General features: G+C 38.4%; 2 protein-coding genes across 7 annotated transcripts in view; one reads left to right on the forward strand and one right to left on the reverse strand.

Moving 5' to 3' along the window:
- LOC122080604 overlaps positions 1-24,734 on the forward strand; it is a 53,640-nt gene extending 28,906 nt beyond the window's left edge. For 3 of the 6 annotated variants that reach the window (XM_042647394.1, XM_042647389.1, XM_042647393.1), the window contains 4 exons: positions 5,010-5,067; positions 5,159-5,245; positions 6,974-7,067; positions 24,487-24,734. In XM_042647394.1, the coding sequence (XP_042503328.1) occupies positions 5,010-5,067; positions 5,159-5,245; positions 6,974-7,067; positions 24,487-24,630 (383 nt within the window). In that variant the 3' untranslated portion in view covers positions 24,631-24,734. Of the gene's footprint in view, positions 1-5,009; positions 5,068-5,158; positions 5,246-6,973; positions 7,068-7,786; positions 7,898-24,486 lie in introns of all 6 variants that reach the window. The other 3 variants (XM_042647391.1, XM_042647392.1, XM_042647390.1) reach the window with 3 other exon arrangements.
- Positions 24,735-25,083: 349 nt separating this feature from the next.
- LOC122080606 (tetrapyrrole-binding protein, chloroplastic) lies at positions 25,084-26,235 on the reverse strand. Its single transcript, XM_042647395.1, has one exon. The coding sequence runs from the start codon at positions 26,042-26,044 to the stop codon at positions 25,271-25,273; it is 774 nt and encodes a 257-aa protein (XP_042503329.1). The 5' UTR covers positions 26,045-26,235; the 3' UTR covers positions 25,084-25,270.
- Positions 26,236-27,870: the final 1,635 nt, after the last annotated feature.

Raw genomic sequence — 27,870 nt, forward strand, 5'->3', positions numbered from 1 at the left:
GCATTGAATTGAGTCTGAATCATTTTATGGAACCTCTGAAAACAATTGAACACCTTCACTTTTGTGCTACATCATATATACCTAAGTAGTTCTAGAGTGACACTCAATAAAGGACACAAACCATCTTTTTCCAGAAATAGATGTCTTACGAGATGGACCCCATACATCAGATTGAACCAGATGAAAAATAAAAGAGCTTCTTTTATTTAAAGGTAAATAACTGGAATGAGTATATTTAGTCAAAGTACATGCTTCACAAAAAAATTCATCCCTAGTATATGATTTAGCGGAAATAAAAGAGAGAAGGCCCCAATTGGTGGGTGTCCCAAATGATAGTGTCATTGATTCAATTTCGAAGTAGAGTGTTGTTGATGAGGAGTAGTAGATACTGCAGCCGTGGGGGGATAATCATCATCCAGCAAATAAAGACCACCCTGTACCTTACCACATCCAATCGTCTTCCTTGTTACCAGATCCTGAAAAATGCAATGGGAAGGAAAAATGTTACTTTATAGTTTAGGTCCCTAGTAAGACTACTAATGGATAGCAAGTTAGTAGTAAAATTTGGGATATGTAAAGTTGCAGACAAAGTGATAGAAGAACACTTAATAGAACTCTTTCTTGAGACAGATGATAGGGTGCCATCTGCTATCCTAACTTTATCTCTGCCTAAGGTGGGTGAATACTAATGAAATAAACTGGAGGAACCGGTCATATGATCAGTGGCACCGGAGTCAATGATCCAAGGAGTGGAGACGACCGATGCACAATGACCACCAAATAAAATCCCTGAGTGAGCAAAATTGGAAACTAAAGGGACTAAATTGGTAAAAGTTGAAGAATTGGAAGCCTTCAACATACGTTTGAAAGCCCGAAGTTCCTCCTGGGAGAGTCCTATCTCAGTTGCAGGTGGGGTGTCCACAGTCTCAGCTTGATGGGCTTTGGTTTTGGATCGACCACGGGCACGCTTTGCCTCAAAATCAGCATGTTTTCCATGAAGCTTCTAATAGTTGGCCTTAGTATGGTATGGCTTGTGGCAGTGTTTACATTTAACAATCTCCTTCGTGGTATCATTAGTTCAATTAGCTCCCTCAGAGGTAGTAGTGGATCCAGTCTATAGGGCTATTTTTTCAATAGTGGGAGTCTGAAGCGTAAAATTACGACGACAATCCTCTGTATAAACCAGGGTAAAGGACTATTTCAGAGTAGGGAAGGGAGATTTGCTAAGCACCTGAACACGAATTTGATCATACTCAACATTCAGACCAGCCAAGAAATCATACACCCTAATTTTGTCCACATGTTTGGTGTAAGCAGTACTGTATTCAACATTAGTGGGATGATAATCTGCAAAGTGGTCTAGTTCATACCGAAGAGTTCGGAGTTTAGTATAATATTTGGACATAGAGAGTTCCTGTTGGCTAGTGGTACGAACCTTCTTACGAAGATCAAATACCTGAGTATCATTCCCTAGTTGCCCATAGCTTTCCTTGGCATGTGTCCAATGAGACCTCTATCGGCAGTGGTAAGATAGGTAGATTTGGATTAGACAAGGTTATTAGTTCCCTCCAATTTCACAGAGCTAGTCTCAAAAGGCATGTAGTTATTGCAACTTTGTCCATTTGATCCAAAGGTTACAGTAGTTATTTCAGACATGATTGAACAAGTAAAAAATCGACAATGAGTGAGAAATACCAGATCTTCAAAACCAGCCGTCAGAAAAGGTCTGTACTTGGATCGAATTGCCCAATAGGGGTAGTGAGGCACTCCAAATTGTTGTAACCTGGCAGTCACTGAGGGAGGGGGTGAATCAGCGATTCCAATCCCAATCCCCAGAACTTGTTTGATATCTGACACTGTAAACCCTGATTCACCTGTCCGTGTTCGCACACAGTCGTATGCACACAGCTTCTCATGGGCACTTCCAAGTGTGCACACCCATTCCACATTCCACGCAGTTCAATATAAAATACAAACAACAAGCACCTACAACACAGGGTTTTTACGAGGTTCGGGAATTTGTCTACGTCCCTGGAGTAGTGCCTGTAAAGGTTTCGTATCTACTCACTACTTTTGATTGCACCTACAGTCAAGAGCATCCACACCCAATTCTCTTAAGTCGAAGCTGAGATGGTACTTGCAGTGCCGGTACAATGTGTAGCACCCACTACACGAGAGTGCCCACTCCCAATGCTTAGCACCCACTAAGCACACAATATAGAAATGCAATAAATTAAGGCTTATATCAATGCCTTACAGTTAATCCCTACCTAGCATATACATCCACAACTAACCCTAGCATACATACATATCATGCATGCATATAATGTAAATCTAAGGTTAGGGAATCTCATAACTGATTGTCTGGGATGACTGGGAACTTGCACTGACAAGTTTGGTGCTCACACCTTCTCTTCCCTTGGCTTCTTGCTTTTCAAAGCAATAATAAGCAAATCCTTCCTTGCCTTCTTCTCTTCCTCTTTGGCTTTGAGTTAATGCATCATCAAGACACCTCAACCACCTCTTCTACCTCCTTTAATGGACTAAGAACAACTATCATCAAGCATTCATGTTCATTCAATGACCAACAAGAAGGGGGAGCTTCTCTTGTCAAAACTGTAGCCTTCCCTCACTCGAAAGTGTTTTTTCTTACTTTCATTGTGTAGAGCTCGAAAAACGAAGAGACAACAACTTAGATGGAGTCATTTAGAGTTAGGGTTAGAAAGTTATGGCTGTTTCAAGTTGGGCCAACCAGAAGTTTAAAAAAAGAATCTTTGGAGTTAAGCGTGTGCGTACACCGGCGGCGTGCTAAGTGACGGTGCGATCTGGCCCATTGATCGGATAAAAAAGTAACTTTTAATCTTAGCTGATGTCATGTTGATGCAGGCATTGACAGGCGCGTCAAACTCGTTGACGCCTGATTGGCTGTGTTAGCAGCCTTGTCTCCCCTTTTTCAAAAAGGTGAAATGCCTTTAAGCTGTTGGATTTTGCCTACGTGGCGTGATCTTAACCCTCCATTTGAGATCCTTTAATTACCTTCTAATTGTAGACAACCACTCTTCCATTGTTTCATTGCAAAACACCCCTAACAATTCAGACCTTCAAAATCTTGAAATTATAGAAAAACCCCTCATTTTTCAAAAATAAAATCTGAAAATCCTCCCATCACCAAGAGCAATTGGGGATTTTTCGGTTTGGAATTTCGAACCAGCTTCACGGAAATGCGTGTAACTTCTTCATACGATTTTTGATCGATACGAAACGAAGTGCGTTGGAACCATGACTCGATGCTCTACAACTTTCCAGAATACCCGATCTTCTGACTCAACCATGTAAAAAGACAAAAATGCCCCTAGACCTTTTCGGTGCTGCATCTTTTTCATACGGAATCAAAACGCGACGAAATCAGAAGTGTTAGAAAGATTGGATTTTTATCGTATCATGACATGGAGAAAATTTCTTCGAAAAAATTCATCTTCAATGCCGAAATTGCCCCCGACTACCACAAAGCTATATTTTGACTGCGGATGCCGTAACTTCTTTATACGGTATTGGAACATGACGAAATCAGAAGCATTGGACTAGATAAATTACAATCTATCATTTTTATGAAATGATCTTCCAAAAATTTCATTTTCACTTCCAAAAATGCCCTCGAGCTTAAATAGGCTAATTTTGCCAGTTTTGACCCGGAAACCCGCACTACTTGTCGAGGATGTATCAAACCACTCTATGCACACCATGCGGCTCTGTTATCTTAGCTTCAACACTGAATTCTGCCACGTCATCGCTGCCATGTGGCCGGGTTGCCAACAAGCACTACCATAAAACAACACAAATTATATCTGATTCTAGTGGAGAACTGTTGAGATAGGCAAGTTAGGGTTTTGGTTCTGAGGTAGGGTATAGCACAACCACTAGATTCGTAGGAATCACCTCATTAGTGCTGCCCTATGGGAAATTTAGCCAGATAAAATAAGTTTTTTTTTTCTTCTTTTTTTACTTATTTATTGAATATTATATCTGCTTGACTTATGTTTTCCATGCATTTAAGTAACACATGCGTATGGTTATAGATTTGAGCCTGAGAAAGGGCTTCCTATACAGTTCAATCTCTGCCATGTGCCAAGTGATGGGGTCTAAATTTTAGCCCGGACAGAGGTGATTGCATGGAAATATAATGTTTAAAAAGTCTAGAACTACCAAGAGGGTGCACACTAATGCATGGATTACCAATAGGGGTGCATACCAGTACATGGAAGGGTATGTGATTGAGTTAGGCTTTGAAATTTGACAAGTGGCTAATCCAAGCCATTTCCTATCTCTCATGGCTGTAATTGCCATGTCATTCTTCCATGTGGCTGTTTAGGATAACTGGGTGGGCTGCTTGCCCCTTAGAACTCCCTCCATGCTTGTGTCTGAAGAACCTTTTGCACTAAAAATATACTTCAGTAACAGTAAACACTGAAGAATGCACAGATCGGTATCCTGCTAAGAGTGTTTAAGTGGGTGTATAATGCAAGACAGGGATACTTGTGCCATAGGGAAGTTGTAAGAAGAAAAAAGTGAAATAATCTAATTATTTCGAGGGATAGGGTTCCCCATGCTGCCAGAGTGGGGGTAAATCTCTCATGCTTCACCAATGCTGGCGTAGGAAACAATACCATTCACATGAGCCCACATGATTAGGGGAGGAGAGAAAATAATAAAAATTATCATGTGAGGGGGATATGGTACACTGTCTGCATGGGAAGCTTTTCCCCTTATTTCAATGATGGAAATTTGTCTTTGCATTCTGAACTGGTGTGGTTTTGCTTCTCTTAATTTTTATGCTCGTCTCCACTTTAGAAGCCTGATTGATGCTTTTGACAGGGTATGATGACCTTATTGATTCTTAATATTTGACTGTTTTAAATACACTTTAGAAGCCAGATTGATGCTTTTTTTGACAGGGTATGATGACCCCTTGATTCTTAATATTTGATTGTTTTAAATACCCATCATAATAGGAACTACGATTTCCCATCTAGAAGCAAGATTAGCTGGTATCAATGTTGTAATTGGAAGGTGAGAAATGGGGCATTTTTGTTAATGGCTTTAACATCTCATATATTTTGGCTGGAGCTGATTTATGAAATATCACTTGAAATTTGGGCAGGCAAGGGGAATCTTGCAACTCAGTTTGCAGGTCAAAGGATCAGTCATGTGTTCCAAACAAGCTTTCTGTGTTGAATAAATGTGAACTGTAAGATTCTAGATCTAATAAATTTTACTTATTGTGTCTTTTTGCTAGATTGTAAATGTAGATTTATCTTCTTTGCACTATTTACTTCTGTTAGCAACGACTAGGAGTTTTTCCTGAAGCAACAAGGTGTTTTTCTGTGTTATTGAAGAGTGGCTGAATGGAAGAAAGCATACTATGGTGCAGATAAGTCACTTAATGGGCTTATTTTATTGGAAATAAGCCTTGGATTGAGTTATATAGGTGTTAGGCCTTTGATCCTATGGGTTTTCTTAGTAATAGGTCACTTTAATGGGCCTAAAATATAGGTAGAAAGTAGGAAAACGAGACTTAATTCATTAGTTTAGTTAGAGTTCTGTTTTGAGTCTATTTTCTTTTTTATTTCAGTTTCCTAGTTAGTTTAGGTTTCCCAATTAGTTAAGGATTGGGTTAGGACTTTCCTTTTTGGTGTTTGAGTCTGTTTTGAGTCTTCTATATAAATTTATAAAGGGTTCCAACATTCTACACGAATTTATGAATGAAATTGCAACTTTGTGCTCCCAAAATTATGAGAGAGAATTTCTTCAACAGTTAAGATAGCTATGGGTGAGAGGCCCTGGCTGGCTGGCTGAGATAGTCATCCCACCTACGGCTTTCCCATCTCAATCCTTCTTCTTTCTTTTTTATTCTTTCATCATCTTCTTCATCCAACAAGAAGTATTGTTCTTCAAGTTTTCTTTGAATTTCTCAAGTCTTCTAGAAGATTGGATATCACACGTTTTTTTGGATTAAGCAATTCAGCTATCTGATTGAGATCAAATTTTGACCAGGCATTCAAGAACCCTAATTTAGAGATTGGTTCAAATTTGGGCCATTTCTGATTGCTTGATCTTGAGATATTTACAAAATATCAATTCTGCCCTTCCCTTCTCAAGATTTGGAAAAGGTTATTGTCTTGTGTTCAAATAGCTATTGTTTTGCTTCCGTTTGTTGATTCAAGTTATCTCTTGAAATCACAGATTGTTTGCGCTTTATTACCATAATTTCTTAATCCTAATTTTGTGCTAGAAATTACTGTTTTTCCCCTCACGGTTATTGTTTTGTTTTTCTCCATAGTTGTTGTCTTATTTCGCTCCTAGTCTTTATTAATTGCATCTAAACTATCCTTTGAGTAGATCCTTGTCAACTGGATACTATTTTGATTCTTTCAAATAAAGTACTACATTATACTAAGGAGTTTTTCAAATAAGGTTCCAAATGATTAAGACTCTTAGATGGGAAAGTTGTCATCACCAAATTTGCGGCTATAACTGAGGGTGCATATTGTTGAGTTTCGTACTTGGGACCAAATCTCCATGGAATAACGAGATATTGTAAGATATTATTCATTCATGTGATAGTAGAATATGCATGACTCAACTTGATATTGTGTAGAAAGCATTTCTAGTACTTCCCCATCTCTTCTTGCTCTATGCTTGCGCGCACTCACACACATGCGTGTGCAACGCGCACACATGCACGCATGCATGCACACACATTTTTGTGTATGTATTTATTCATGTGATAGTAGAATATGCATGACTCAACTTGATATTGTGTAGAAAGCATTTCTAGTACTTCCCCATCTCTTGCTCTATGCTTGTGCGCACTCACACGTGTGTGCAGGGTGCACACATGCACACACATTTTTGTGTATGTATTTGTGATTTTACATATTTGTTATTATTTGTCTCTTAATACTTCTCCAAATAGTCTGCAGAAATATATGAGCTGCAAAGGAGCATGTTTGGCCAGCATTGGATCAGATCAGCCTGCAATAGTTGTTGATGATGCTCCTAGACATCTGGTACACTCTCTCTCTCTCTCTCTCTCGTGTGTGTGTGTGTGTTGTGTAAAACTTTATTATGAATACATTTTAATAGTGTGATTCCCAACATAATCCATAGAAGAGAATTCATCTCATAATATTGTAGAAGAAATTTAGGGCACCATGAGGACTTCCAATTCTCAAAAGATTTCGCAACTACCATGCAAACGTTTAACCCAACAAAAATGAAGGAAAACCATTGTGAAGGAACATGACTTGTAACAGCATAATGGCAGCAAAAAGGGTGGGTTGTGTTGCTGTATATTTTTTTTAGTGTTTTGTTACATGTATCAAGGTAAAATAAAAAAATAATAGTGAAGTGTTTCCAATGACCCAAACAACTGGAGCAAAGTCAGTATAATGGAATGATTTGCTTTCCCCAGAAGAAATGACTGTCGTTTTAGAAAGCTTTACATTACTTGGTTAGATGGCCAGGTATTAAATCATGGGATTGTAATGTATTTTTTCTCTTTGAAGAGTGAATGTGTATTCCTGTTCTCTTTCGTTAAGAGCAAGAAAGCTATTCTGGTATAGATAGAACGAGAGATTCTATTTGTCAAAGCTACTCCACCTGATTTAATATCAAGAAGTTGGAAGAAATAGTTAGGAATAACAAGCTAATGGAGATATCTTATCAAAGATTCATCAGTTTCACATATCATGAATCTGAGCTAATTCTATTTGCCTTTGGTTTTCAGAATCCAGGAGCATGCTTGTATACTCAAACACAAGCAATGCTTTCATGTGATGGTTCACATCGGCATACAAGGAGACTTTGTCCTTGTGCATAGTATCCTGCTTTGGTGTGAGTATGTTTTTCTTTACTTCTTGGAAGTTGTTGAATTGGAAGTTGGCAAACTCTTGACCTCAGGGAAATTGAATGCTAATCCTTTCTGGGTTTAAAAGCGAAGCATGACAGATGAGAAATGAGTAATCTGTTGGCTTTGCTGATTCTGATAAATTTTTGCCTGGCTTAATTTTGCACCAAAATTCTAAAAGAGATGTGCACCTGTCGTCCTTAGTATATAAGTGGATGAAAGTCTCTCTTCCAAGGTTCACAACTAAATTTTCATTGAATAAGTTTGAGCTTTCTAAATAATTATAGTTTCAATCCCAACTCTGTCATTTAATAATTTTCTTTTTCGCCCACATATTGTGCATCATATGATGTATTGTAGTTAAATCTTTGCAAAGATTGTATATTTTTTAGTCTTGATGAGTATGGGTCTGTCATTTTGTGGGCCCTTTTAGTAATGGAGTGTAGTTACTGTAGTATATATGCTTTATCTTACAAACTCTTTGCATTTCAATCTACCAGGTGACCTTGTTGGTGTATCTATATGTTTCAAAACATCCATGGCCCTTTTACTTGAAAGTTGAAATCATTTTAATTGTTATACAACTTTCCTAGATTTGGATGAAGATGTCTCTAGCAGCCTAGCAGCCTAGCCCTCAATTCAAGTGCTACAGTAGAACATCCTTTGCACTTACAATCTTTTGTACACACATGGCACACTTTATCACTTTCCCCTCTTATTCCACCTCCCCCCTTCATCCACACCATCCCTTCTACAGTAAATCATCATGAAATTCAACTGGAATCCCCGGAGTTATATCTGTCATAACTGTGGTCTGTGGTGGAAGGGCCCACATTCCATTGCTCTCAGTGGATCCATATGGTAATGGACCCCACCCCTCACCCCCATCTTGCATGATGCAGTTAGGTGTAGGGGTAATAATTAGAATGTAATTTTTTTTTATGTCTTTATCTTTTAGGTTTATTAATAGCAAGTAGAGTTTGAGTTCATCTTTATTTCTGTTTTAGAGTTAAGAGTCAAGTTTTGGTTTCAGTTTCAAGATAGGATGAGGATAGGAGTTGTTTTCCCTTTATATACATGACTGTACCCAACGATTGAGGTTGGATTTTGAAGTTGAATGAAAAGTTTCAGATCGGTACCGTTGGCTGCCAAGATCTGTGTATCTCTTCCTTCCTTCCTTTGATCTTCTCTTCCTCTCATTCTAGGTACTATATATATCTTCCTCTTTCTTTGATTCAGACCAGATTCCGTTCTATTCCCAGAAAGAGTTCTTTGATTCCTCTTCTCCAATCTGTTGGCCTTGAAAATCTGGGCATAACCATCCTCTGCTGGAAACGATACACCATTCCCAGTTTCTGATTGATTAAAGAAGTTGTACAAACCAAATCTGGACTACTGCTGTCCTTTTGTGTTACTGGTTGATATTATTGGGGTTTATGATCCAAAGGTTACCTAGTCTTTGGGACTACTGATGTTTGGAATTGATACAGAAAAGAGTTAGGAACTCACTCTTAATTTTCCAAGAGAATCAAATCCCTGGTTGCAGGACTCTACGCATTGCAAGTGAACTCCTTCTTTCCAGTTCTGCCTTCCCCAATTTCTGTTATACTCTTTGGTCCTTATTTTATCTTTTATTTCTAGTTTACTGTTTGGCCATACATTACTCATACTCCTATTATTTGCTTATTCTAAGTTGATGATGAGGACATCTGATGGAGATAAGTCACTTAATGAGCTTATTTTATTGCAAATAAGCCTTGGGTTGGGTTATGTGTGTGTTGGGCGGCTACTGGGCCTTTGATCCTATGAATTTTCTTTGTAATGGGCCACTTTAATGGGCCTAAAATATGGGTAAAAAGTAGGAAAATGGGATTTAATTCATTAGCTTAGTTAGAGTCCTGTTTTGAGTCTATTTCCTTTGTTATTTCCGTTTTTAGTTAGTTTAGGTTTCCCTATTGGTGAATGACTAGTTAGTTACCTACTCCATGTTGGAGTTCTATGAAATAACCTAGAGGGGGGGTGAATAGGTTATTATACTAGTGGAAATAGACTCTTTTCGGTAAATAGGTCCCTCATGTGACAGTAAGTTAAAAACGATGCGGAATAAATAAAATAGGCACAATCACACAACACAAGATTTATAGTGGTTCGACTCAATCTGAGTCTAGTCCACTCCCTACAAGAATCCTCTTGTAAGGTATTCCACTAGTTCTCCCTTTCAATATGGTAGGTAGGGAAGAAAACCTTTACAATCTTTTTCACGGATAAGAGTATCCTTACAAATCCCTTTTATAGGCAGAGAGACGCCTTTACAATCTCCTTTGCAGGTAGAGAGGCACCTTACAATCTCCTTTAAGGTAGAGAAGCACCTCACACTCTTTTAAGGATAAGAGGATCCTTACAATCTCTTAAGGATGAGAGAGTCCTTACACAAGCCTAAGTACAGTCTAGACTTAATGTAAAGTAGAAAATAAAGAAGTGGAATAAAAGAGGATTACCTCCGATGTGGTGCAAATGAAATATGCAATGATAGAATGAATGCACCTTTTGAAGTCTTTTTTATGCTTGTAATGTAAATGCCAAGATGTAGATGAAGACTTGTAGATGGTCTTGAGTTCCTCCTGAATATAAAATGAAGAACTTGAACTCAAGAGATGGTGTAGACCAATTCTCACTTCTAATGCTCAAATAATGCTTCTCTAAAGTTGGGATTTATTGTTAATTAATGAGTAGTATTAGAGGTATTTATAGATGAGCTTAGGAGAGCATTTTAGGTAGTAAATCTCACTCAAACGGTCATATTCTGGGTCCACCGGTCGACCGCCATTGGTAGCCGGTCGACCGCCAAGAGCCGTTGAGGCAAAATATAGCCGTTGGGGCACTTCCAGGCAGTCACCGGTCGACCGTCTATGGTCTCGGACAGCTCCTGTCGACTGGGGCTTTCAGCCGGTCGACCACCAACATGACAGACTGTTTTGACAGAATGCTGTCATACTGACCAGTTGTTAGTGTTTTGATCATAACTTTTTGATCTGATCTCGGAATGACCTAAAATCAGTTGCGTTGAAATCGTGACTCGATTTTCTACAACTTCTATGAAGGTTTCATCTCCTGATACCGACTCTAAGATTATCCAAAATACCCTTAAGTCAGGTTAATGTGGTTTTCACAGAATTTCACTAGAACATATTTTTCCTAATATGTTCCTTACCACTTAGAGACTCTCCATACTTGGTCAAGGTGTACTCTATGGTCATTCTAGTATGATGCAATGCACATGCATGTGGTGAGTGCATATATATTTGTGGAAGTTACAAATTACATTAAAAATGACCAATCTATCATAGTGGTCTTCTTCTTCACTTGAACCTTTCACTCTTTGGCACTTTATCTTCTTTTCTTCTTGTTTGCAATTCCATGTCTTTAAGCTTCATGTCTTGACATTTTGAAGCTTAAATTCTTGTGATATCTTCTTCAAGCATTGATGCCAACTTGTTGATACTCTTCATTTGATGACTTCAATCTTCATTTCTACGTTTCATTCACCAAATTCGATCTTTGATATGAAGTCTCTACAAAACAATTTTTAAAGGAAAATTGTGACATACCTTCATATGTTTGTTATCATCAAAACCAACTATAGGAGTGTGGGCATGTCCCTAACATTCTAGTCTAGTCCTATTTGGAGTCCAGCCCCTATTATGTTATGTCTAGTCCTACTTGGAGTCTAACTCCTAGTTAGGTTATGACTGCTAGTCTGCCATCTTTATATAGAGGAGTTAATGTAATCTAATTTCACAGATTTGAAGAGTGATGAATTGAGTTAATGTTTGAGAGCCTTAGGGTTGTGTGTGTGATTCCCCTTTCCCCTTTCTTTATGTGATTATCTCCCTCCCTGGTTGGATTTATGCAACATCTGATTGTGTGATCCCTTTCCTCCCCTTCTATTCTAGTTCTTCCCTTCTTTGCTAAGGCCACTCCATCAACATCGTTCCAAGATTTAGGACTTATCATAAGAGACAAACATATGCAATCGCATATCACTTCGTTATGGCTAGATGACCTCATGACCATCATTATTTCTATGCATTACAAGTGATTTTTGCCCCTGCAGCAGGAGTGAGTCCTGCAATTCTTAGAGTGAGTCCAAGATGGTGTGAAGCCAAGCCCCCTCTCCCTTCCCTAACTCTTCCCTCTTATGCTACTACCGACTTCGTCTACCCTATTTCTTTTCTACTAGTCTCCATATCCCCACTAACTATTTAGAGTTTTAATATGTATTTATGTGGGTAGTTATTTTAGGAAATAACTGTTTTTTTTTTTTTCTAATGTTATAAGGCCCTTTGTACTCATGACGAGAAGACAATGAATGAATGAAAGATATTGGAACTTGTGAATTTTACCTTTTTTTTTTTCCAGCAAATAATTGATTCTTGCAATTATTGGGGTGAATCCAAGATGGTGTCAAGCCAAGCCCCCTCTCTCTTCCCTAACTCTTCCCTCTTATGCTACCTCCATCTTCCATTTCTGCACTTTCATCTTAAGTTATAGCCTCAAAACAAAATAGAGATTCATCAATTAACAACAAAGAGGCGGCGGTACAGCGAAGGAAGGCTTGTTCTAGGTTTTCCAAACCTGTCTTGCATCAGTTGAAGTTCTTAGAAATTATAATACTGCCGCTCCTTTAAAAACTCTCATATATTTATAGAATTGCCACTTGATTCTTAAAGTTGAGTTATATACTATTCTTGTAAACTTGTAGAGATCTAATTTGAGGGTTTCGGAAACCAGGATTGCACCAATTGGTATCGGAGCCAAAATTTCTGGCAGTTGCTAACTATGACAGGTCACATCACAAATCTTGAGTCGCATAAGTTATATCGGGAACTAGCTGAGTGTCAACAGGAATTGGCTGAGAATCAGCAAAAGACTGAGACTAGGCTTAAGAGGAATGATGACAAGCTTGACAAGTTGATGGAAGAACTCAAGGCGTTCTCATTGAGATTCTTAATTTTATAAAGAGGGCTGAAAAGCGAGATATAGTAGGACCGTTTACGTCAACGTCTCAATTTCAAACTTTATGGATCGAAGATACACCTCAAAGGCATCCCCATGATCCAATTATACCCGAGGTTGTCGCACGACAATTTTCCAACAGGGACTATTGCATCAAGGTTGAGGTTCCAGAGTTCAGTGGTGAAAAGGGACCAGAGGAATTGCTTGATCGGATTATCAAGGTTGAAATGGTTTTCGCTTATAAATCCTTTTTGGATGAAAAAGTGTGAACTCATCCTCACCAAGATCATTGACTATGTATGTTCATGGTTGGATGATGTACTACATTTGAGGCTTATTAGATGAATTGGACATATTACTTATTAGGAGGTCTTGAAGTAGATTTTGAATAGGAAGTTCGTCCCTTCTTATTATGAGAAAGTTATCACAAATTGCTAAATTTTCAGTAAGGTAACAAGGATGTGGATACCTACACAATAGAGTTCCACAAATTATCTTTAAGGTGCCAACTTCAAGTGACAGACAAACAACAGGTTCTGAGATTTTATCAGTGGACTAAGTGTAGACTGTAGAGATTCGACTAGAGTTGGCCAACAGTAATTTCAGGTCTATAGATGTGGCATCTGCTTATGCCAAGACAACTAAAGAGAAGTACAAATTGAAGAATGTTCTCAAAACTCCTTCAATTTGTAACTTATTGTAGAAAAATAATTCTGGATCCCATAGGGTGGAAGAAGGGAAGCTAGAAGTATCAGAGGCAATGAATGGTTGAAGAGCTTTGTATGCATAATTGTGGCGAGAAAGGTCACTTCGCCAGTAAAGTGTCCTAAACATACCTATCCCTTGAATATAGTTGAGTTGGAGCAGTTGTTGGCCAAAATGAACAAAGTGGATATGGAAATTAATGATTCTCTTCCTCTTGAGTAAGATGTTGACCCCGATGATGATTTTGATGATGATGAGGTTGAAGCATGGTTTTAAGTATCGGTGCGTATCGTGCCGTATCGGCCGATACGTATCCGTATCGGTAGGCATCGGCACGATACATACCGATACGCTACGGGGGATTTGGGCCCCCTTGTACGTATCGCTGTATCGCTGTATCGTACCGTACCGTACCGTATCGGTACCGATACGTATGATACTCTATGATACGAACTTTTGAAAATCTGGAAATTCCCGAGAGTATCGGTACGTATCGGTACCGTATCGGTATGTATCGACCGTATCGTGAAGTATCGAGCCGTATCGTACTGTATCGGTACCGTATCGGTACGTATCGACTGAAAATATGAAAATTCCCGTGAATGTGCCTTTTATTGTTTGAACAAACACTTCAAACTCTCACCAATAGTTTTCTATATTTCTCTTCTTTCTTCCCCTTTGATTCACACACCTTTTTGGAGACTCAAATGGTAGATTGAAAGAAACATTGTCGAAGTGAATGGTTCAAAGAAGGAGAAAAACATAGTCCAAGAAGAACCTTGAACTTGAAAGTTGAAAAATTTGAATAGTAAGTTCTTGAATCTTTACTCACTTTTTTCAACTTTAACCTTAGATTTTCAAGTTTTTTTACAAATCTAAGGTTCATCATAGGGGTGTCAACCGGTCGGGTCGGTTCGGTTTCAATCGGGCTTAATCGAGCTTAAAGACTTTCAAAGGCTACACCGTGTCCGCCCATTTAACTAATCGGGCTTAGTTATTGAGGGCATGGTACACTTTATATTCGGTCGGTCGGCCTCGGGCTATAATCGGGCCACCTTAATCGGGCTTTAGTCGGGCTTTAATTGGGCTACGGACATGTTTAATGTTAAACGGGCTTTAACCGGTTTTTAAACGGACCCTCTTTAAAATGTGCTCTTATATTCCGGCCCACTCATGCAAACCCAAAAAAATGACAATAAATTAATAAATGATACCAAATATAACCATTATTTAAAATATGAACATGTTTTTACTTTTTAGTTTTTACTTTCTAATTTGGGGGGTAAAATAGGTATTCTACAATCATTAAAGGGTCGGGCTAGGCCAGTGCAAAATAGGCCGGTCTCGATCGGGTGTTAAACGGTCGGTCTCGGTCGGGCGCCCGATGGTCCAAGTAGCAAAACCAAGACCGACCGTTTATAAACGGGCCGGGCTCAAGCCCGACACGTTTAATAAACGGTCCGGGCTGGACCGATCTATAAACGGTCGGTCCCGATCGGTTTAGTCAGTTCGGGCCACGAATTGACACCCCTAGTTCGTCATACTTAGAATCACATTTTGTGCATCATTATTACATGAAATCATTGGATTTATAAGGATTTACAAACTTTTTTCAAGAGAAAATGAGGGTTTCAATTTATTTCAAATTTCTTAGATCTACTCATGTTCAATGATTAAAAATGTTTAGATTTTTTATATGTTATGTAAAAACAAGTGTTCTACAACTTCCATGGAAAATTTTGATTTTTCTCAAAAAAATATATTTGTCTATCAATACCATACCCTCATCATTTTGAACATTTTCAACTCAATATATTTGTCTATCAATACGATACCCTCCACTTAAGTATTTATGCATTCTACATGTTATATATAACTTTTTTTAACTGTTTTTTTATGCAAAAGTGTATAAAAATGTGTTCCCTATCCATTTATATGCGTATCTTTAGCGTATCTTAGCGTATCTCCGATACGATACGATACCCTCCGATACGTATCTTAATTTTGACCAACCGATACAGCGACCGATACCGATACTTTAATCCTTGGGTTGAAGCTTACTCTATTAGTCTTACATCACTTCAAACAAACAAGTTCATAAAGCTCCCCTCTTTAAACAGAAGAATACTCTCTTGCACGGTGCTGATTCTACAAATGTTCACACAATCGTTGATACCAGGGCAATAGCCAATTTTATCTCTATTGATTTTGTTCAAGTACACAACCTTCCACAGAAAAAACTCTTTAAGAAGATTCATGTGCAATGTTTTGGACCCGTGAAGACTAGCGAACAAAAGACTTTACACAATAGAATTGTTGACCCAAAACGGGCGAAGATATATTAAACTAGCCAACTTGGAAGAAATAGGGATTGAACCAACAGATAGAGAAGAGGCCACTGTAGTAGCTCGAGTTCATTTATAGTTTGGGCTAGTACTGTACCATGTTCCTTTGCTTAGTCACCCCATTGGTGAATTACGATATTCTTTTTAGGGCAACCTTGACATGCTGGTATTCTCTACGATAGTGCACGAAATACCATTAAGGTAAAGCAGGGAAGACGAATGTACTTGATAACACCACACGCGTTATTAGATATGCCTCGTCACCTGCAATCTCCTCCAATAATATGTCATTTACTCTCCCTGCTCTTGGACTTACATTCTGATCATCTACTTCGAGATACATGGGGATCCGGGGTTCCAAAACCAGACTCAGATCATATATGGACTCAACCGAATAATAACAAGGCTCAAATCAAAAGCATAGTGGAAAAATAGTAAATATTTTGAGTGTTACAAGGACAATGGCAGAATTGTAAATGAATAGAAATTCATAATGGAGTGCCAATATTGTGATTCTAGAACAATCTAGATCCTCAAAATTAAATAAACCTACAGCAACAACAACAACATCCAAAACCTTATCCCAATTTAATGGGGTTGACTACATGGAGATTCTAAGCAAGGACAAGCGCGAGGATCCATGCAAAAAGATTGACGGGTTATGGCTAATTAGAATAAGTGCCACCTGTCAGCCTGGCACACCACTACAAATCAGCCATAGAAGTGTAACGACAAACTATAGTAAGGTACCGGCTGTCTACCTGACATACCAAGACAAACTAATTAGATCAGTCAAACCAAAGCGTCCTACATGCATTACATCCTCAACCAAGACAATCCATCACCCAACTTACTTTTATGAAAGGAGGAATGAGATAACAAATTCTTGACAGCCCCGCTCAGCACAAAAGTAACAACTCGAACACACAACTCCGCTTTGAAAACTAGATAAGCAACCCACACTCGAGCCAAAGGTATCAGTGGATAGAGGTTTAATGCACCAGCATAAATCCCATCACCACAAACAAACCAATTGTGCATTGGATAATGTTGGTCAATACGTTTATGGCTATCTATCGTTCTTGTGCAATGAGTCACAACCAAAGGATTCAAAATTAAATAAATCTAATAGAGGACAAATGAAGAATTAATTTTAAAAGGAGAGGATAATTCTGGATAGACTTAGAGAAGGGGTAACATAGACTTAGAATTTATGGATCAGCGGGGCTGTAGCTAATATGGGAGATAAGGGCTTAAATGCAATAATGATGACTTAGCTTCTTCCTTACACAATAAGATCTGACCCAGTGGTAGAAGTATTCAACTTCGAAGAAGAAATCTCTCTCACGAGATACCTGATCAAGCTGGAACTTCAGAACAGGTTCAGAATCTTGAAAACCTGTGGACTACCCAAAGTGAACAGCCAACACAGATGTCCGGGTCAGCAAATCAAACTCTACAAACCTTACCAGGCAATAGTTGCAGGTCCAGTCCTAGTTTCAGAGATAGATTTCGCCATAGGAAGGGTGTTAGGACTTGGGGTTCAAGGGTTTAAATCGCCTAAGGGTAGGCTACCTTCGACCGAAATCTCAGTGTCAATCAATTGAGAATGTTGATTCAACAAAGGTTTCTCTTAAATCCACCCAGAACAGAGTCCGAATGTCAATAGCAAGACATCAAAAGAATAATAAGAGAAGCAGAAGAAAGAGGAATGGCAGAGATTGAATGGAGGAGATCAAAGCTGGGACGAGGAGGAAACCTGGTCTGAAACGATGAAAAGGAAGAGAAACTACTAAGCACATCCGGCAATCAGCAGGTAAACCCAATTTCATTCAATTTCCAAAATCCAATCTAAATCGTTGAATACAAGCTGCTTAATATAGAATTAAGCAAATCAAATCATATTCCTAATCTGAAACTGAAATCATATATAAACTCTCAACTCTATAACATGAAATAAAGATGGACTCAAACTCTACTTACTATAAACAACTCTAAAAAATTAAAGACAAATAAAATAAAATGAAAATTACATAAATCCCCAATTAGTCATATGTCTAACTGCATCATACATGCCACGCCAGCGTTAATATAATCACAAAGGTATCTTGGGTTTGCGACCTAGCTTGATGGAGTCGAGTTCTTTTACGACTGGTAGAGTTGATGCAGTTAGGTGTAAGGGTAATAATCAGAGGTATATGTGTTAGAAGTCTATCGTGAGTAGGAGTTGTCTAGCATAAGACGCGAGATGTCTTACGCGAGACTCCTCCCTTGGGGTATTCTAGTCCTAATAGGACTAGAATACAACTAGAAGTTAGTAATTAGTCTAGTTTCGTATTTTTTTCTTTTCTATTCCTAGTAGGACATGTAATAGTTATTCTATTTAATGAATGAAGGATGGCTGCCTCAATCTAATCGATTGGGACTCCATTTGCTCCACAATCGCATGTCTCTCTCTCTCTCTCTTCTTTTCTCTTCTCTTTACGTGGTATCAGAGCCTTAACAAGTTGCTGGTTTAAGAGTTGCTCAAAGGTTTTATGCTACTGGTGAAGCTCTAGTTCTTAGGGAAATAAGAACTAGGGTTTCAATAAAGGTTTGATACAAATCATACCTGAATCGGTTCCTGCTGCTCTGGTTCGTATATGTTGTGCTTCCTACTACTGCTATTGCTGGTCTTTTTCTACTGCTGTATTAAAGAATCGAAGAACAAGAGGTTCTGTTACCACCTTAAGGTTTTCTACTATTATCCCATTGCTGCTATCATTGCTGATTGATGTTGTGATTGCTGGTTTTGAGTTAGTGGTTGTGATTTGCTTGGTTGGAAAAAAGGGGCCACTGCTGGTGTCTAAATCTAATCCTGCTGATCTGCTATCCCTTTCTGTTCGAGCCGTTCGGGTGTTGGTTGAGTTTTTGAAGGATAAAGATGTATGGGTTTGTGACCCCAAGGGGGTACCCAAGTTGACAAGGGACCTTCGCCTCAAGAAGCTTGTGGTTTTGAATTCGACTACTCTTACCTCCTTGGGGCCACTACACGGGGGTGTTTAGTGCTCTTCACTGCTTTTGGTGAAAGTTGAATAGTTCTCATTCAACCCCTGTATGACCCGTTTCATGAGGTTGTGGGGTCAGTATGGACCCGTGGGACTAGTCAAGCCGAAGGCTTGGATACTTGTCGGTAGCAAAAAAAAAAAAAAAAAGTATAGGTTTGTCGATTCCCTCCTTGTTCCTTCCCTGATTTCTTGGTTATAAGCTTGAAGATGCAACCTTCTTTTTGCCGTTGGTTTTTGGGTTCGAAGATGCTATAGCTAATTTCTGGGTTTCGCCTTGAGCTTTATCAGATGCGAGGTTGAAGTAGTCAATGGTTTCCTGTAGCTGGTTTTTCATGAGAAAGGTTCTTCTCTTTTCTCGCAAGGTTGTGCAGTTAGTTGGTTTGCATATGGGGGTAGAAGACGATGGCATGTTTTATCTCGTTAATTTTTTAAACCTTAATTTTTATTGAGATAATTATTACCCCTCATTTCATTTTCCTATCTTATTATACCCTGCCATTGGGTGTTTTTCCATTCCAGGATTACCCTTGGTAGTGTACTACATGTACACCACATTCCTTTGCTTCTTTCTCTTAAATTGAAGTTTCCATATTATTGCCTCTCCTTTCTCCTCTTCATTACTAGTTTCCATTATTTTGGTCACTTCCTAGTTTACCCTTTGGCCTTGGATTTTGATTTTAATTGAAGTTTCCTTTTATTACTAAATTGCCATCCCACTTTGGAACTTGTGATTAATTACAAGAATGCTATTTCCTTTCCGAGATTGATGGATTAATTACAAAATTGCCATTAACTTTGGAGTGGGTCCATACCGAACCCAATTGAGTATTTTGACCTGGGGATCTGCATCAATTGGGGATTACATGAAGTAATTAAAAAATTACCATTGGACATATATTTGCTACTATCAGGGGGAGATTGGAAATTATTTGTTTTTTGAGGTGCTCTTGTTTATGGGATTCTTTGTGATGGCGGTTGTTGAAAATTATGTCCTTGTGTACTGCTACACGTGAGGGGAAATTCAATTAATATCTGCTTCATTAGATTTATTTCCTGCTTAAGATTATGTTTGCTCAATATTATTTTGTTTAAAGATGTATCTGCTCGTGTCTGTCCTCAGCAACTATTTTATCTTTTGAAAATGATATATTTAGCAACCTGATGCTATTTGGTATATTCAACAACCTGATGTTGTTTGGTCCCCAACAATCTGATGCTGCCTATTTATCTATGGAATTTTCCTCGAGACATCTATTTGAGGCTCGTGAGTGCTTTTGTTGTAGCTATTAAGAGCTTCAATTTTGTTGAAGTGTCTTCTTTGGGAAGGGCTTTCATTGGTATTGGAGTTCTTTCTTTGGAAGGTCTTTCATTGCTTTTGGAGTTGCTGATGACTTTATAATGGTTGATTGGAGTTCTCTCTGTCTTGGTGGATGAGGCAAGATCAGGAATTAACAATAAGATAGAACTATGGAGATCACTATTGGAAGCAAGAGGCTTTAAGATTAGTAGATAAAGATGGAGTATATGATGTGTAATTTTAGTAACACAATGATGGATAATGATATGGTGAGAATTGAGTAAAGAGATATATTGCAAATTAACTCCCTTAGGTATTTGGGATCAATTATAAATAAAGACGAGGACATAGAGGATGATGTTTTACAGATAATTAAAATGGGATGGATGAAGTGAAGAGGTGCAACTGGAGTACTGTGTGACCGACGTATCTCTTTAAAGCTCAAAGGAAAGTTTTATAAGACTGTTGTTCGACCAGGTATGATGTATGGAGCAGAATGTTGGGCAGTCAAGAAGTGTCATATTGCAAAGCTTTGTGGAGTAGAGATGAGGATGTTAAGATGGATGTGTGGAAAAACTAGAAAGGATAAAATAAGAAATGAACGTATTAGAGCTGATCTAGAGTTTGCCCCTATCAATCACAAGCTTTGAGAAAGTCATTTGAGATGGTATGGTCATGTTCAAGGAAGGCCTAGGGATGCCCCAGTAAGTAGTGATATGATGTCGATTGATGGAGCGAAAAGAACTAGGGGCAAGCCTATCTAAAATGACCTTTGGAGAAGTTGTGAGAAATGACATGCATAGTTTGGGTCTTACACCAAGTATGACCTCATAGAGCCTATTGGAGAGCTAGGATCCAGGTTACCGATCACATTTAAAAGATAGTCTCTTGACTTGCTGCGTTGTGCCTCTTTCATTTGTCCTTTCCATAAATTTTCATTTTCACTTCTCCTTTCATTTCTCCTCCCCTCTCAGTTATGTGTCTCTTCATCCCCCCTTTCTCTATTTATACCACAGTTTTTCCTACTTTGTTTTGTGGGATCCATGTAGCCGACCCCATTAAGTTTTGATAAAGGCTTAGTTTGTTGTTGTTGTTGTTGTTGTTGTTGTTGTTTATTGGAGTTCTCTCTGTGCTCGTTGGAGTTCTTGTTGGTCCTAGCTAGAGATTTCTGTTGCTATATATATGCTCCAGCTTGAGGGAGGAGTGTTAGAAATCTATTGTGAGTAGGAGTCTAGCTCAAGTCGTGAGACTCCTCCCTTGGGGTATTCTAGTCTAGTTCCTACTTTGTTCTTTCCTATTCCTATTAGGACATGTTTTATTTGATGAATGAAGGAGGGCAGCCCCAATCTAATTGATTCGGACTCCCTTTGCTCCACAATCGCAGGTCTCTGTCTCTCTCTCTTTACGATATGTAATATTTTTTTTCTTTATATCTTAAGTTTGTTAATAGCAAGGAGAGTTTGTGTCCATCTTTATTTGTCTTTAGATTTCAGTTTCAAGATAGGATTAGGATTAGGAGTTGTTTCCCCTTTATATACTTGGCTGTACCCAATGATTTTGGGTTGGATTTTGAAGTTGAATGAAAAGTTTCAGATTGGTACAGTTGGCTGCCAAGAGCTGCATGTCTCTTTATTCCCTCTGATCCTCTCTCTCTCTCTCTCTCTCGTTACAGACTATATATTTTGTTTTATCTTTGATTCAGACCGGACTCCTTTCTATTCCTAGAGAGAATTCTTCGATTCCTCATCTGCAATCTGTTGGGCTTAAGATTCTGGGCTTAATCGGCCTCTGCTGGAAATGATTCACCATCCGCAATTTTGATGTAAATCTTAAAGATGATGTGCAAACAAAATCTGGACTACTGCTGTCCTTTTGTGTTACCGCTTGAGATTATTTTAGGAATTTATGATCTAAAGGTTACTTGGTCTTTGGGTCTACTGATGTTCGGAATCAATACGGCAAAGAGTTGTGAACTCACTCTTAAATTTCCAAGAGAATCGAAGTTCTTTTGAAGGACTGTAGGCATTGCAAGTGAATCCTTTCTCTGCTGGTTCTGCACAATACCAGGAAGAAGATGACTAGGTAGGTTAATTAATCTTTAATTCCTTCTTTCCAGTTCTGCTCTCCACCTTTTCTATTTTGGTCCTTATTTTAACTTTTATACCTAGTTTACCCTTTGGCCATAAGTTATACACTCCTTTTACTTTGCTGCTTCTAAGTTGAAGTTCATAAAAATTACGATAGTGCCACTCCTTTGAAAACTTCTATATATTTACAGAATTGTCACATGATTCTTAAACTCATCTATTATTGTTGTGGGTCCATAGAGATCTAATTTGAGGGTTTCAGAACCCGGGATTGCATCGTTGCTGTTTGAATTTCAGCCTGAAACAAGCAAGGGAAGTGGTAAATTTAGTTAAAAAATTTTATAACATTAGAAGAATGCCATTTCACTATGATTGAATCTCATAATAGCGTTTTGGTAACTATTGTTACCTTGAGCTCATTTTTGAGGTGCTCTGCCTGCTTGTTTCTTCTATAACATGAACTCGTCCATTTCTGCCACGTGGCTACTGGTAGCAATTTTCAATGCCCCTAGCCATGGTGACATATAAATGCATTTTAATTCTGTACCCTACAGATGTACGTTTACATTTATGTTCCTAGTGTCAAAATATTACCCTTTGTTTTGGTTACATTAAAATTGTATAAAATTACCAAGGCTCATACATCCTGTAAGATGCACACTTATAAAATGCATTAATTAATTAATTAATTTATTGCTAAAATGTCAGCAAAGTATATTAAAAATAAAAAGATATACAGGATTAGAGTCCAGGCATACCCAGACTAAACAATAGATGAGTAAAGGGAAGCCTAAGCCTTAAGACCTTCTGCATGGCCATCAGCAGAGGGGCAGACTCAAAATTTTTTTTGACTTAAGAGGCCTTCCTTTGGGTTGGCCATCAGAAAGCTCATAAGCCAAAAAACAGAAAACTATACCCCCATCATTTCATTAATCTGAAACACGAACGATCTTGAGCCTCCCAAATAATATCAGAATTTACATATGGAGGATTAGTAATCCAAGAATCTGAAAATCTAGAAGACTCAAATTTCTTAGCAATACAGTCCGCAACCGTGTTCATTAATTTATTTATTATTTTTTATCATCAATGTATCCACATCTATATTTCAGGAGGTTGTTGTGTTTGACACTGGTCTGTATCCACCCATGGCACCCATACGAGTTAGTATTTACTTGTCAAAGCTGACAATACAACTTACCTGTGATCTTCCCCTCTTTTTTTCAGACCTTGAAGCTCCTGCTGGCTCCACAAAGTCCATCCCTTAAGTCGAACCATCTCTGATTTCTTTCAGATTTTCAATTGCATTTTTCTTTATGCTGTTTCACACTGTTATTTCTCTCTGTTGCCTATGATTTCCTCCAAACCGTTCTTCCCGTCTCTTCTCTCTCAAATGAATTCACATGTCCATGGTGTGCTGCATGATATCATTTCAACCCATTGCATAAAATCATTTGTCTTCCTTAACCATGCGACTGCGAGCCGTCAGTAGCAACTTCATTTGGTTTTCGTGCTTCTGCTTTGAGATGCCCGTATGGCAAGATCACTTGTGGACACCTGCTGCTGATTGAGTTAACAATCTAAAAAAAATAAGTTCAGCAAATGCTTTTCTGGACATTTTAATTCATCTTCTGGCTGTAATTGTAAATCTCACAAGAATTTCATATACCCCTCCCTGATTGGATGAGAGTCCTCCAATTGAGAAATTATTTGAAAATATTATCTTTATGTTCATACCACCCACCTTGCGTTTATGCATCTCTGCCTCTTTCTGCATTCACCATTTAAGTAACTTGTGGACAATGTTTTAAAATCAATTAGGTGATCATCACCATCTATTTAGATAGCTGGAATTTGAACCGTAGTGAAGTTGTGGGCCTTATTTACCAAAAGAACAGTCATGGACCTTATCTAAATTAAGGCCATTTTATTAATCGAATGGATGACAATACGTCTTCCACCAACTTATCTTGGCGATGGTACTATGTTTTAAATTAAAACAAAAGCTGACTGATATCATTTAATTCTAGAATTGAACTGAGCACGTAGCTGTGATTTCTGACTCTGTATTCTATGTCTGCAGGTAGTCGGAGCATGGCAATGGTCTCTGTACTTTATATGGATTTTAATTAAGATTATTATTGTATCAGTATTCGAAAGTTTAGTTAGGAGTCGAATTTCCATATATTGTAATATTCATGCCGGAATATGTAAGTTAACTTCTTGAAGCAACCCATTGCTTTATGACCAACTGGAAACTCTGGTAAAATGAAGAAACTGATACACAATTCTTGAGGTACTTTGGAGAGGATATTTAAAAGTTCTTTCTCCCTTTGTGTCTTAATTCTCAATGAAGCTTGTTCCTTGTTTCTAAAATGAACAATTGAAGACGAATGCAGATGCATGTGTGAGGAAGAGGAAGGACCCTTAATCCAAACTTAGGCTTCAATGAAGAACAAAGGACTACGAAAAAAAATTATATATATTTGTTTGCTTTGCTATGGCTAAATGATTTATATGATATTACAGTATAAACCAGAAATATACTCCAAACGACTGCATCAATAGCATAAAGAATTCAAATATACTTAGCTTAGCCCATACCCTAGCCCCCCCCTTCACCAGTCTTAGATTTGTAATTACAATGAATTAAAAGGACGAAAGAACGCTTCCCGTGTGCTTTATCTACACCCAAACGCAATGCCCTGTTTTCAGGGGGATTAAAATTATATTTGCTAATTCTGCCATTGGGCACAAGCTTTCAGATCACTGAGAAAGCAAAAACTCAACTGCAATGCCCAATGGGATTAAAAATGACAGAAAAATTAAACATAGAAACTCAAAACAGATATTGGAGAAAAGCAAATTCAGAAGCTATAGTCTGGTTTGGATACTCTCTTATCCCCAGGTTTTGGCCTTTGCTTCATCTCATCAGCTCCCTTGTCTTGTGTCCCATCATTCTCTTCTTCCTCTTCCATGGACTGAAAAGCAGGGTGGCTTAGAATCCTGTTGAGGAGTTGAGTCCCTCTAAGAGCATTTGTCAAAGGGAGGTGGCCCTCAGGTGTGTCATCTTTCAGTTCCCAAATGAACTCACTTGGAAATGCCCTGTAATTGTACTGCTCAACTTCAGTGTCAAGCTTCTTCATCCAGCCAACCTTCAAGAAAAATTTGGTGAAGTCCCTATTAACCTTCTCCCATATTCTCTTCTGAACACTGTAACCGAATTTATTATTGCTGTACTGCCGCCAGAGATTGTCTATGGTCTGGAGGTTGGATTCCGAGATGAATTGGACTTCTGAGAAGAAGACATAGCCACGCTCCTGAGCTGCTTCACCTGCGAGGACAATAAGGAGACGGCGAGTTTCTTCATCGGCTTGCCGGTAGTCATTGGATGATAGGTGTTGTTGGAGGGTGTCAAAGGAGAGTGTTTGTGAGGTTGCGGTGGTAGTACTGGTGGTGGAAGTTGTGGAGAAGATAGTGAAGTGGGTAGAGCAGAGTTTATGGGAGAAAGAGGTTGAAGAGGTGGTGGTTGTGGTGGCTTTGAGGAAGAGAGAAGAGGGTAGGGTGGAAGGAAGGCTGTCTGAGTTCTGGCGCCTGCTGAGAGGGTAGCGGTGGAGGGACGGAAGAGAATTGGTGGCCATAGAGAGAGAGAGAGAGAGAGAGAGCGTGTGTTGTGATGCGGGGATGGGAGGGAGATAAGGAATGAGTGAAGACGGGAATCCAAGGGGTCAGGCATAAGGGATAATGAGGCGGATTTTGATTGGTTAGATATGGGTGAGGCTAGATACTGTCTTTTCTCTATGTTCTTTAGTAGTCTCTCTACCTATCCTTTTGCACTACTTTAGGTAGCGTAGCACCACTGGCTTGGGCATAGCAACATTTATATTTTTTTGGTAAATTACATGGGTGTGACCACTTTATTATCCGGATGATTGGTTGGAGGGGTCCTGGCCACTCATTGGGATGCCGGATCACGTTCTCGTACGAGAACATTCACGTAGGCCTCTTTGGTCGCCGCTTGGACTCCACTCAATCCAACAACTTGTGCTGTAGAGACAAATTAGGAGTGGAGTCCAAGCGGCAGCCAAGGAGGCGTACGTGAATGTTTTCGTACAAGAACATAATCCAACCTCCCCATTAGACGGTCTTTAAAATGAGGACTAAAACACTGGGAGTTAAAGGAAAGGGAAGTGAAATTTATATATATCATACTATTGTATAAAAATATGTACTCATGCTTCGTGGCTAATCTTTCACTTGACTATTTTAGCCCTCTTTCTTATTTAAATACCTTATCTTTTTCGTTATATTTTTTTGTCAATATTTTTTACTTTTCTCATATTATTGGTACCCTTTTATATTTTTAATATTTAAATATTTTTTAAAAATCACTCAAATCCTTTGCCTATTCTTTCTCTCACTTTCCTTCGCCTTTCCTCCTCTCTCTCTCTCTCAACCGTTCCTACCTTTTCTCTTTTTAAAATATTTTTTAGGATTTACTTTCTTAAAAAAAAAAAATCTAAAATTCTATATTTTAGGACTTTTTTCTGCCAAAATCTTATTAGTTTCCTTGTCAATAATAATTCCTCACCTTCCTCTCTTATCTCACTCTTTCCCACTTTCCTTTTTTTATGGTAAGCCTTTCTTCTTCTCTCTCAACCGTTCCTCCATTTTACTCTTTTTGAAATATCTTTTAGGATTTTTTTTTTTAAATCTATATTTTAAGAGTTTTTTCTATCAAAATCTCATTAGTTTCCTTATTAATAATAATTCCACCCTTCTCTCTTATCTCTCTCTTTCCCATTTTCCTTCTTTTGTATATCGCCTTTCCTCCCCTCTCTCAACCGTTCCTCCTTTTTCTCTTTTAGAAATATCTTTTAAGATTTTTTTTTAAATCTTTATTTTAAGAATTTTTTCTATCAAAATTTTATTAGTTTCCTTATCATTAATAATTCCTCACCCTCCTCTCCCACACCTTCCTCTCTTTTCTATCTCTCTCTCTTTCCCACTTTCATTCTTCTTTTGCAATAAGCCTGTCCACCTCTCTCTCAACCGTTTCTCTTCTTCTCTTTTCAAAACTTATTAATAACTCCGTAAAAGATTTTTTTTCTTTTTTAATCTATGGCTAATGCGGTGAACCTTTCATTTATGCAGGTACCACTTGTGCCACAGCCCTTACACGTGCTATATTTTCTGAGGGCAGCAAATCAGTTGCAGTTGGGATGAATGCAATGGATCTGCGTCGTGGAATCACAATGACTGTTGATGCTGTTGTTACAAACCTGAAGAGCAGAGCCAGAATGATTAGCACAATTGAAGAAATTGCACAGGTTTATTTCTTTCACCCATTAGTTTTGTTGCAATTATTAGAAGTGAAGGATTGTAATGAACCATTATGGGCTACAGTTATTGTTTTTTTTTTTACTCAGCAACTGATTTAATTCTTTTGGCTACAGTTCTTTCATTA

This window comes from Macadamia integrifolia, chromosome 6, assembly GCF_013358625.1.
Source record: "Macadamia integrifolia cultivar HAES 741 chromosome 6, SCU_Mint_v3, whole genome shotgun sequence".
Lineage (NCBI taxonomy): Eukaryota > Viridiplantae > Streptophyta > Magnoliopsida > Proteales > Proteaceae > Macadamia > Macadamia integrifolia.